The sequence below is a fragment of the Anolis carolinensis genome, unplaced genomic scaffold (genome assembly GCF_035594765.1).
Source record: "Anolis carolinensis isolate JA03-04 unplaced genomic scaffold, rAnoCar3.1.pri scaffold_8, whole genome shotgun sequence".
Taxonomy (NCBI): Eukaryota; Metazoa; Chordata; class Lepidosauria; order Squamata; family Dactyloidae; genus Anolis; species Anolis carolinensis.
In genome coordinates, this window is record NW_026943819.1 from 8,733,450 (window position 1) to 8,746,062 (window position 12,613).

Genomic DNA, 12,613 nt, shown 5'->3' on the forward strand with positions numbered 1-12,613 from the left:
GCTTATGGACTAATGGATTTTTATGGCTTATGAACTATTGGTTTCCTATTGACTCTTTTACTGCAATCTTGAAAACCTTATAACTGCCTGCTTTGAGTTATATTTGCTTTTGCTCAATAAAACTACAAAAGACTGTGTGTGACTGGGTGTTTATAGCAAGGTAAACTAATCTGAGGACATCTTTGGCAGGCATCCTCAGAGGTTGTAAGGTCTGTTGGAAACTAGGCAAGTGGGGTTTATATATCTGTGGAATAATGTTGAGGGTGGGAGAAAGAACTCTTGTCTGTTGGAGGCAAGGTTGCCATTGGCCACCTTGATTGGCATTGAATGGCCTTGCAGCTTCAAAGCATGGCTGATTCCCGCCTGGGGGAATCCTTTGTTGGGAGGTGTTACCTGGCTCTGATTGTTTCCTATCTGGAATTCCCCTGTTTTCTGAGTATTGTTCTTTATTTATTGTCCTGATTTTAGAGCTTTTTTAATACTGGTAGCCAGATTTTGTTCATTTTCATGGTTTCCTCCTTTCTGTTGAAATTATCCACATGCATGTGGATTTCAGTGGCTTCTCTGTGTAGCATGACATCGTGATTGTTAGAGTGGTGCAGCATTTATATGTTCTCAAATAATAGTCTGTGTCCAGGTTGGTTCATCAAGTGCTTTGCTATGGCTGACTTCTCTGGCTGAGTTAGTCTGCAATGCCTTTCATATTCCTTGATTCGTGTTTAGGCAATGCTACATTTGGTGGTCTCTATGTAGACTTGCCCACAGTTGCATGGTGTACGATAGACTCCTTCAGAGGTGATTGCTAAGAGAAGATTGCTGTGCACAAGATCTTGAGCTAACTGGGAGAAAGGAAACAAATCCATAATCATTTCCTTGACTCAAGTTTGCTTAAGGTTGTGCCCTCGCTCTCCTTAAAATTCTGCTCAAACCTCAAACAAATACTTCTTTAAAAAATCAGTACATCGGGAACCCTGGATGGTGCCAACAGCTGCCTTCAAGTATCAAGTAGCAGAACTCTGGCTGCCAGGTTTTAAGTCTGGGTAGCTTAGTTGTCCCAGCAACTAAACAGCGAGAGGAGAAGGGGGAAAGAAGAGACCGTGCCATTTCACAATAGAACACACACAGGGAACGTGTTACATAATAACGTACATGAAAAAGTGATGATTCACTTCATGCACCTCAACTGTATGGAGAATTGAGTCATGCTCAACCTAGTTGTGCTAAGATCAAGATGTCACATCAAACCACGGTTTCTGCAAATCATAGTGTAAGGAAGCTAATTACGACTGCCACCAATTTGTAAAGATGCAACCACCAAAGACTCAGGGAGGAGACCTTTTACTTTTTTTTTCTTTCTTCTTCTTATTCACTTTAGATGGTAACGTAACTTGGTTTATAATATATGCGACAGAGGCTTCGATGTTGGAAAAACAAGAACAAGTTTATTCAGGCACAGAGCTTAGTAGTTACAATGTTGAGGTATTTCTATTAACAGTTACAATACTAGAATGAGATGAGTCAAACTCTCTAAAGTGTCACTTCTTTCTCTGCTACTTTTAAACTGCAGTCACCCCTGTGATATACGATCACAGATTCTCTGTTCCTTACTAGGACACAGACTATATTAAATAAACTTATTAAACTTATTTTAAACTGACTCAAAATGAACAATTGAGTCTCCTTGATCCCCTCAATCTGGGATCAATCTTCCCTGTGCCTCATCAGAGCACAGACTGACTCACTTTTTTAAACTCTGCACTTCTTCAATTAAACGGCAGTTGGCGCCGCCTACTTCTCCATGGCAACCAGCCTCTGAGTGCTGAGATGCAATAACTGTAATACTTACCCTTTTAAAACACAAACACACAATTAAACATGACATTTGTAAACCAAAAATTTGTACTTCATTACACATAGCTTTTTTGGTTCGTTGTTCTCCAGGTGTTTCAGATTCAGCCCCCATGATCCTGCACCACTTACCAGTTGAAGCTAATGGGAGTTGCAGTCCAAAGCACTAAAAAGGTTCATGTTTCCCAAGCGTATAGACGAATCATGTTGTACTGCTGCTTGACTTATTTATCAACCCAGTCTTAATGGTTAGTAATCTTCTAAGACAAGGCTGGAACTGGTCTGTAGCTGGAACTCATCCTTCTGTCCTCTTTACCAAGTGTTGTTGTGTGCCTTCAAGTCATTTTCTAACCATAGCAATCCTATAGTTTTATTGGCAAGATTTCTTCAAAAGAGATTTGCCGTTGCATTCTTCTGAGGCTGAGAAACCATGTTTGATGCTGTTTGCATAGTTTTTCAATGGTTTTAATTCATATGTTACTGATTTATATATCATAGAATCATAGATATATAAATCAGTAACATATGAATTAAAACCATTGAAAAACCATTTATTCAGGCACAGAGCTTAGTGGTTACAATGTTGTTTCTCACTTAGAGGTATTTCTATTAACAGTTACAATACTTGATTTTATAGTATGTGTGGCACTGAATTTTTGCCATTTATTATGTTGTACACCGCTTTGAGTCCCCCCAGGGGTAAGAAAGGTGATATAGAAATACAATGAATAAATAAATACATTCTGTTTGTTTATGAGTGTGGATTTGAAGCCTTGTCTCTAGAATCATAAACCAATGCTAAGATCACAACATTGGCTCTCTGTATCAATTAATAATCTCTTTTAATAGCTTATTTTTACTCCCAATGTGCATTGATTCTTGATGATAGATAGATAGATAGATAGATAGATAGATAGATAGATAGATAGATAGATAGATAACCAGCTGCAATGAATCACTCTGACCAGGAGGTCATGAGTTCGAGGCCCGCTCGGAGCCTATGTTTCTCTTGTCTTTGTTCTATGTTAAAAGGCATTGAATGTTTGCCTATATGTGTAATGTGATCCGCCCTGAGTCCCCTTCGGGGTGAGAAGGGCGGAATATAAATGCTGTAAATAAATAAATAAATAGATAGATAGATAGACAGAGAGAGAGAGAGAGAGAGATAGGAAGAAAGGTGGGGAACTATGATAATATGTGACTGCTATTTGGAGATTGTACACAAATATGTTATACCTCTGCTTGGACATGTCACCATAACACATATTGATCTCTCAGTTGTAAAAATTACAATTGCCTTCTTCACTTTACCTATTCTGTTCTTTCAAATAATTGGAATATATGTGAGCTGGGAATGGCATGGAAACAGGGTAAAAGAAATATAGCTTAGGAAGTACTTTTGAGTCTTCCATCATGCCAGCCAAACTAAAAACTGATCCAGGATTATCCGCGCAGACAGTGTCCAGTTTCATAGGGAAGGAAGTGGCATGTCCCAAATGCAAGGGGATGGAGGCGATCCAAGGAGCGGCTTTGAAGCAGGCTCTCATCTGCATGTTTCCTTCTGCTTTCAGGCTGTTGAGAAGAGGAGATGGCATTCAGAAGAAAACTCCACTTCAGACTGAAGAGCAAGGTGAACAATGCCTTGTGAGTACACAGAACAGATTGCTTTGATTTATTTCTGCCTGCTTTACAATGCTCTCAGACTTAACTGGTCCAGATTTAGACCAATGTGCTTCATTGGGCTCCAGAATGCTTTCCTTTTCGTTTTGCATTCATATATCTGAAGTTTCTAAACACACCGGCAACACTTCACGCACGCACACACCCTAAAAAAGCATGGCACTGAAGGAATTCAGATGAAGAGCTTCCCAAACGAACAAGATATGGAAGGCATAATGAGTTTACTAAAAATAAGAAGTGCAAATGTGCTGCAGAGAGGAGGCTGAAATGAGAAACAGGCTGTTAGAATGCTTTTTGAATAGAAAAGACCAGTTATATATATTTTAAAAAATCTAAAACCTTTGCAGATTATTCTGCCTGCATTTAAATACCGTATATACTTGAGTATAAGCCAACCCGAATATAAGCCGAGGCACCTAATTTTACCACAAAAAACTGGGAAAACATTCACTCCAGTATAAGCCGAGGGTGGTAAATTTCAGAAAAAAAATAGATACCAATAAAATTACATTAATTGAGACATCGGTAGGTTAAATGTTTTTGAATATTTAGATAAAGCTCAAATTTAAGATAAGACTGTCCAACTCTGATCAAATCATTATTCTCATCTTCTTCAATGTAAATGTGCTTATGTACCCTTTTAATAATAATAGAGTAAAATAATACATGTAATAATAATAATAATAATAATAATAATACAGGAAAATAAGACAAGTAATAATAATAGAGTAAAATAATAAATGCAATAATAATAAGAAGATCAGAGTGAAATAATAAATGTATTAATAATAATAAAAATAGAATAAAATAAATGTAATAGTAGCAACAATAACAGAGAAAAATAATAAATGTAATAATACCAACAATAATAGAGAAAAATAATAAATGTACCATATATTCTCGAGTATAAGCTGACCCAAATGTAAGCCAACCAGGACCCTCACCCGAGTATAAGCCGAGGGGGGCTTTTTCAGTCTTAAAAAAAGGGCTGAAAAACTAGGCTTATACTCGAGTATATACAGTAATTTGGCCTGTTCTCTAAGGGTGTGTTTACACTGTAGAGTTACTGCAGTTTGGCATCACTTAACTGCAGTAAGTGATGTTAACTGCAGTGGCTCAAGGCTGTGGAATCCTGGGAGTTGTAGTTTCAGGGCCAGATTATTGTAAAAGGGATGGAGGCTTGGGGAGTTTATTCCCACAGGTTTGGAATAATATTGTATTGTGTTAAAATGGAATTGAGAAAAAAAAACTATTCCAGGTTAGCCTGTGCACTATCAGAGGAATAGATGTGGGTGTATCCCTCGCCTTTCACCACTTTACGCAGAGATGGTTCCCTTTTTGATAAAAAGTACAGTTCTTACACTGACCTGTGGATACGTCTTTTGGGTCCAATTTTGACTAAAAATTTCCAGACTGATACATGTATATATATAGTACATCCTGCTTAAAATGTACCTTCCTTTGCTGCTTGAATAAGCTTTTCCATCTCAAGAGTCCAACTGGGTTTTTTGAACGTCCTGCTGGGTTCAGTGGTATTTTTATCATCAAGTAAGAAAGCTGAGAATTGCAGCTTTTCAATGTGATCCAATATTTCCTTATATAGAAGCAACTCCCACTGAGTTAAATGAGATTTTCAATCAATCGCTTAATTTTCTTATGTTGCTTTTCTCTCCAAACCGGAATTTTATAGATTGTTAAAAAAAATTATTCAAGGGTTTTATTTATTTATTTGCAGTAAGTATTTATATTTTACTCTTCTCACCCTGAAGAGGACTCAGGGGAGATCATAGAACATAGAAATGCGGCAAACATTCAATGCCGTTTTTATACACTGGCAAGACAGACAATTGTACATAGAAAGAGGGATGTAGGCTTTTCCCATCTTCACCATCTTGGAGGCTTGTGCTCGGTTCCAGCCACGGGCGGGTGTTGTTGCTCCATCTCACTGCCGAAGAGCTTTGTTTGTAAACTTTCCTCCTTTGATCAAACTGTGGGCATTTTTCTAGCATTTCCATATGGCTGCCTTAAAAATCCTCCCCGCTTTTTTAAAAGTGGTACCTATGTATCTACTCACATTTTGCTTTCGAACCACTAGGCAGGCAGAAGCTGGGCTAAAAGTCAGGAGCTCACCCTGACCCGGGCTTCGAACTGTCAACCTTTCGACTGACAAGATTTAGTGCAACTGATGGTTTAACCTGCTGTGCTGAAGCCTAGCCCTTGCATTGTAGAATTGGCAATATAATTATGTGCATCTTTAGTTCAGTTTAGGGAGAGTGAATATAATAATAATATACTGAGGCCATCCTTAACTGAGCAAATGGTAGGAAGATGTGATGGCAATCGGAGCATCATCCTGTCCTTGTTCTGATACAGATAACTTCATTAAAATATTGCAAATTTTAATACATTTACTTCTAATGCATATAAAACAATTGACATAATTTTATTATACAAACCTATGATCTTATTTTGAGGGATGCATTTTACCCTTTTTGAGCCATAAAGTAACCATGCAGACTATATGTTTCTTATGCTTTGTCTTTGTTTATCTGTACACAAGCACTTGGTCTCTGTTACCTCTCCATCCATTTCCATTTGGGAGTAGTTTGGTCTCCATGGTAATATTGCAAGAGGATCTCAACACGTTTTCGAGGAGCGCTTCACACTTTGCCATTTTTGATGGGTACATGCTGCAAACTCGTGTCATGTACCGTCAAAAACGTTTTGCAAGGCATGAGAAAAGAACCTATGATGCAATGCTGTGGTATTTGTAGCCATCCCCGGCATGGGCCTCTGATGTGTGTTCGTTTTGTATTATAACATGTGAAGCAATGCCCAGAATAAACAGTTATCCTTGTAAGTATCTTACGGGGTCTTTTGCCTTCTCTGTCTCTTCAAACTAGAATTCCAATACTTCTCTATTACTAAGCCATAGCAGTTACAGTGGGGTCAAACTGCATTAACTCAACAGTGTAGATCCAAACACAGATAGTTTGTTTGTGCTCAGCAGGACTGTGAAACCAATAGTCACAACTCCTTTTGAGTCATTTCTTCTTCTGCTTCCCGACAGCACGGTTTTAGTATTTTGCTATGATTTTTCTACATATCTAAACACTGAGCTTTGCCAAGGAAAGTGATGATACCATGTTATCCTGTCGACAGAAGGATGCGATGGAACCAAAATTGTATGATGCCTGTTTGTTATACTTCCATTGCAGTCCTTGCTAGTTTAGATATGACTTGCATGGGAGGAAATAGTGGAACTGCTTGCTTTTGTGTGTTGGGCGCAGTGTTTTAAAGAGACTTGTGCAATAGACAAAAATATTAGCCCATTCCTCATCACATGTCCCATCTAGCCATGCTTTTTTCTTAAGGTGTATCTACAGTGCAGAAGTTAATGCCATTTGACCCCGTTTTAATGGTGCAAAACTATGGAAGGAGGAGGGAGGTAGCGGAACATTTTCTAATATTACACCATTAAGCTGTATTTCTGGCATTGCGGAGGGGTTGGCTGGTGACTCCTGGAAGAGCATTTTGGTTTTCTCAATAGTCATTGAGAGGCCGAGCTTTTTGTATGCTTCCGCAAAGGACTTTAGAGTGGCTTGGAGGTCTTCTTATGAATGAGCACAGACTACGTTATCATCAGCATATTGGAGTTCTATAACAGACATTATTGTGACCTTAGTTTTGGTTTCATGTATCACCCCTTAGTGACGCAGCTTCCCAGTCTCCCAATTTCCAAATCGAAGGACCACGTATTCCACTGCTCTTTCCCATCAAGGAAGCTAACAACCCCACACTTAGGTAACAGTAAAGGTATCCCCCTGACATTAAGTCCAGTCGTGTCCGATTCTGGGGTTGGTGCCCATCTCCAATACTAAGCTGAAGAGTCGGCATTGTCCGTAGACACCTCCTAAGTCATGTGGCCGACATGACTGCATGGAGCGCTGTTACCTTCCCGCCGTAGCAGTACCTATTGATCTACTCACATTTGCATGTATTTTGAACTGCTTGGTGGGCAGAAGCTGGGGCTAACAGCAGGTGCTCACTCTGCTCCCCGGATTCGAACCTGCGACCCTTCAGTCCGCAAGTTCAGCAGCTCAGCGCTTTAACGCACTGCACCACCGGGAAGTTTTTAAAACGGTTCAATTATAATAGTGTGGAAAAAACAGATCAAAATACAGGGTGTTTGAAAAAGAATTCCTTAGTTTCCATTTACTTTTTCAAACACCCTGTACAACAGTAGAGACTCACTTATCCAAGCTAAACGGGCCGGCAGAACCTTGGATAATAAGGATGGATTAAGGAAAAGCCTATTAAACATCAAATTAGGTTATGATTTTGCAAATTAAGCACCAAAACATCATGTTAGACAACAAATTTGACAGAAAAAGTAGTTCAATACGCAGTAATGTTATGTTGTAGTAAAAAGGTAAAGGTTTACAATATTTAAAAATGAAAACAATTGTAACCAACATAAACCTATCAGAAGTGTGGGCCTGCTTCTGGCCAATGAGATAGTCAAGTTAATTAGGATTGTTGTTGTGTGCCTTCAAGTCATTTCAGACTTTGGGCGAGCCTAAGTCTAAAATTATTTATTTATTCATTTACTACATTTATTTATTACATTTATATCCTGCCCTTCTCATCCCGAAGGGGACTCAGAGCAGCTGTATATACATACAATATATTATATTATTAGCATAGCACAATATTAGCATTATATATTACTACTAGCTGTGCCCGGCCACGCGTTGCTGTGGTGAAGTATGGTGGTATGGGAAATAAAAGTATTGAGGAATTGGTGGTAGTTAAGGTAAAGGGTAAACGTTTTACCTTACATTAAGTCCATTATATATGGGTTACATAGCTGTGTGGAAGGGTCTTGAGTCTACACTGCCACATAATCCAGCTAAAATCTGATAATCTGTATTTTATAGGTAGTGTGGAAGAGGCCTAAGTGAGGCCTAACTCTGCCTGTCCCCTGGGCGGAGCTTAGCCTTCTAACTGGCAGCAATTGTATAAAAACAATTATTCCTCTCCCTCTAATAAGGACTTTATTTTTCTTTTCTTTTTGTTGTATGAACGTAGAGGCATGGATGACAGGTTGTGCTGCCAAGTTTAGCGTTTCTGGGATGTGTAGTTTTGTTGTTTTGTCCTAGGCCGAAATTTCATTACACTTTTATATATATAGATTGATATTGAACTATACCACTATACTGTAATATTATATGTAATATAGAACATATAATTAATATTATTATATGGTATTATTAGTATTATATTGTATAACATTATAATATTATTATCAATATTATATGTATATACAATATATTAAATTATTTAAAATGATATAAAATATTATATTATAAAACTGAGGGCGGGGGCCAGGTAAATGACCTTGGAGGGCCGCATCCGGCCCCCGAGCCTTAGTTTGGGGACACCTGCTCTACTGTATATTATATTTATTATTACATTTATATCAATTATGACAGTGTGGAAAAAACAGATCAAAATACGGGTTGTGTTGTCGAAGGCTTTCATGGCCAGAATCACAGGGTTGTTGTATGTCTTTCGGGCTGTGTGGCCATGTTCCAGAAGCATTCTCTCCTGACATTTCGCCCACATCTATGGCAGGCATCCTCAGAGGTTGTGAGGTATGTGGGCGAAACGTCAGGAGAGAATGCTTCTGGAACATGGCCACACAGCCCGAAAGACATACAACAACCCCAAAATACAGGATGTTTGAAAAAGAACTCTTTAGTTTCCATTTACTTTTTCAAACACCCTGTACAATAAAGACACTTCAAAGTGGACTTTAAAACTGGGTTGCCCTTTTATAGCCAGGTGAAGGATCAATGTTTCCACCTCCAAGTCACAATGGGGTCTTTGTCTCTGGCCCAAGGCGAGGGCGAGATCAGTTCAGGGCCAAGGGAATGCCACCATTCAGCACCTGCTCCCTCCAAATAAGCCAAATCATGCGGCTGGCAAGGAAAGCCAGCTTTCTGGGTCCCTCCCTCCCCCGACCGGCTGGGAGAAAGGAGCCAAAAGCCGGCCTTCTGGGCAGTTTGCATCCCGGCCCGAGACGGGGTTTGGGGGATAGATCCGGGCTGGGCTCCCCAAAAGCCCCAAGGAGGCTCCAGCTAAAGAAACCCAAGGTGTTCCAAACGGCAATGGAGAGGGAGATGCCCGTCTTGCGAGTTAGGTGAGCAAAGGGGGGATGGGGGTGGGTGGGAGATGATATTAAAAGCGGTATAGAAAGGGATAAGGGAGCTCTTCAAGACCCCCAAGGCTTGGGCTTCCAGGTAGATCAAGCGCTGGATAAAAAGCGGGTTTGCATCGGTGCGCTTTGCGCTTCTCCAGCCAAAAAAAAAGGATGGCTTTTGTGGGTTTTGCAGGAGGGATGAAGGGAAGGGGGAATCACATGATCCCGATGCGTTGGATCCCAGTGAGTGGGTTGCTGTGAGTCTTTCTGGCTGTATGGCCATGTTCCAGAAGCACTCTCTCCTGACGTTTCGCCCACATCTATGGCAGGCATCCTCAGGGGTTGTGTGGTCTGTTGGAAACTAGGCAGGTGGGGTTTATATATATCTGTGGAATAATGTCCAGGGTGGGAGGAAGAACTCTTGTCTGTTGGAGGCAAGGAAACATAGAATCATAGAAGAGTAGAGTTGGAAGAGACCTCATGGGCCATCCAGTCTAACCCCCTGACAAGAAGCAGGAGATCGCATTCAAAGCACCCCCGACAGATGGCCATCCAGCCTCTGCTTAAAAGCCTCCAAGGAAGGAGCCTCCACCACAGTCCAGGGCAGAGAGTTCCACTGCCGAACAGCCCTTCTCACAGTGAGGAAGTTCTTCCTGATGTTCAGGTGGAACAATCAGGGCCAGCTAACACCTCCCAACAAAGTATGTCCCCAGGCAGGAAGCAGCCAGGCTTTGAAGCTACAATGCTAATCAAGGTAGCCAATTGCAACATTCACACTTGCCTCCAACAAGCAAGCGTTCTTTCGCCCAGGGATGTTGGGATGTGGGGTTTATATATCTGTGGAATAACTTCCAAAATGGGACTAAGAACTCTTTCTCTGTTTGATGCAAGTGTGAATGTTGCAATTGGACAGCTTGATTCACACTGAATGGCCTTGCAGCTTCAAAGCCTGGCTGCTTTCTACCTCGGGGGGATCCTTTGTTGGGATCCAGACATGAAACAATTAGGGACAGCTAACACCTCCCAACAAAGGATCCCAACTCCCCCACCACCACCACCACCACCACACACACACAGACAGGAAGCAGGCAGACTTTGAAGCTGCAAGGCTGTTCAATGCTAATCAAGGTGGCCAACTGCAACATACACACTTGCCTCAAACAGAGGCGGGATGCAAATAAAGGCCTATTATTATTGTTATTATTGTTATTATTAATCAAGGTGGCCAACTGCAACATACACACTTGCCTCAAACAGAGGCGGGATGCAAATAAAGGCCTATTATTATTGTTATTATTGTTATTATTAATCAAGGTGGCCAACTGCAACATTCACACTTGCCTCAAACAGAGGCGGGATGCAAATAAAGGCCTATTATTATTGTTATTATTGTTATTGTTAATCAAGGTGGCCAACTGCAACATTCACACTTGTCTCAAACAGAGACAGGATACAAATAAAAGCCTATTATTATTATTATTATTATTATTATTATTATTATTATTATTATTATTATTAATCAAGGTGGCCAACTGCAACGTTTACACTTGCCTCAAACAGAGAAGTTCTTTCTCCCACCCTGGACCTTATTCCACAGATATATCAAGCCAAAATAAGGTAAATACAAATAAATAAAATCCTTTGTGTGCTACAGAAAGTACACAGTTACATAATATATATCAAGCTTTCTATTGAAAAGGGAAAAAAATAGGATTACCCTTAATACACTTCAGGGGGAGCTGTGGCTTGTTATGTAAGAGGGCCATTCATAGAGGACTTGGACATGCATTCCATGGGGCTTTGTGTTACGAAATCTAACAAAGGCATTTTTATTAGTATCATCATCATTTCTTTATTGTCTGGTAAAGTTAAGATAGCTTTAGCACTCCTGAGCACACATAGATGTGGGCGAAACGTCAGGAGTGAATGCTTCTGGGACATGGTTAGACAGCCTGGAAAACTCACAGCAACCCAATGAAATAATATTCATAATTTAAAAGCCTTCTGGGTAAATATAACCCCCCCAAAAGGGAAGGGAGGGATGCTGGCCCTGATTGTTTCCTGCCTGGAATTCCCCTGTTTTCAGAGTGTTGTTCTTTATTTACTGTTCTGACTTTAGAGTTTGTTTAAAATACTGGTAGCCAGATTTTGTTCATTCCTGCCTGGGGAAATCATTTGTTGGGAGGTGTTAGTTGGCCCTGATTGTTTCCTGTCTGGAATTCCCCTGTTTCCTAAGTGTTGTTCGTTATTTACTGTCCAGATTTTGGAGGTTTTTAAATAATAATAATAATAATAATAATAATAATAATACTGGTAGCCAGATTTTGTTCATTCCTGCCTGGGGTAATCCTTTGTTGGGAGATTAGCTGGCCCTGATTGTTTCCTGTCTGGAATTCCGCTGTTTCCTGAGTGTTGCTCTTTATTTACTGTCCAGATTTTGGAAGTTTTCTTTACATATATATATATATATATACACACACTGGTAGCCAGATTTTGTTCATTTCTGCCTGGGGGGGGGTCCTTTGTTGGGAGGTGTTAGCTGGCCCTGATTGTGTCCTGTCTGGAAATCCCGTTTTCTTTATTTGCTGTCCTGATTTTAGAGGGCTCTATATATATATATATATATATATATATATATATATATATATATATATATATTGGTAGCCAGATAATATTCATTTACAGTAGAGTCTCACTTATCCAACGTTCTGGATTATCCAACGCATTTTTGTAGTCAATGTTTTCAATATATTGTGATATTTTGGTGCTAAATTCATAAATACAGTAATTACTACATAGCATTACTGCATATAGAACTACTTTTTCTGCCAGATTTGTTGTCTAGCATGATGTTTTGGTGCTTAATTTGTAAAATCATAA

The 12,613-nt window shown here is 39.8% G+C and overlaps 1 protein-coding gene across 2 annotated transcripts in view; it reads left to right on the forward strand.

Moving 5' to 3' along the window:
- Nucleotides 1-3,412: 3,412 nt before the first annotated feature.
- rhobtb2 (Rho related BTB domain containing 2) overlaps nucleotides 3,413-12,613 on the forward strand; it is a 48,152-nt gene continuing 38,951 nt past the window's right edge. Inside the window, exon 1 of one of the 2 annotated variants that reach the window (XM_008122334.3) lies at nucleotides 3,413-3,492. In XM_008122334.3, the coding sequence (XP_008120541.1) occupies nucleotides 3,437-3,492 (56 nt within the window). In that variant the 5' untranslated portion in view covers nucleotides 3,413-3,436. Of the gene's footprint in view, nucleotides 3,493-9,580; nucleotides 9,734-12,613 lie in introns of those variants that run through there. The other variant, XM_008122335.3, reaches the window with a different exon arrangement.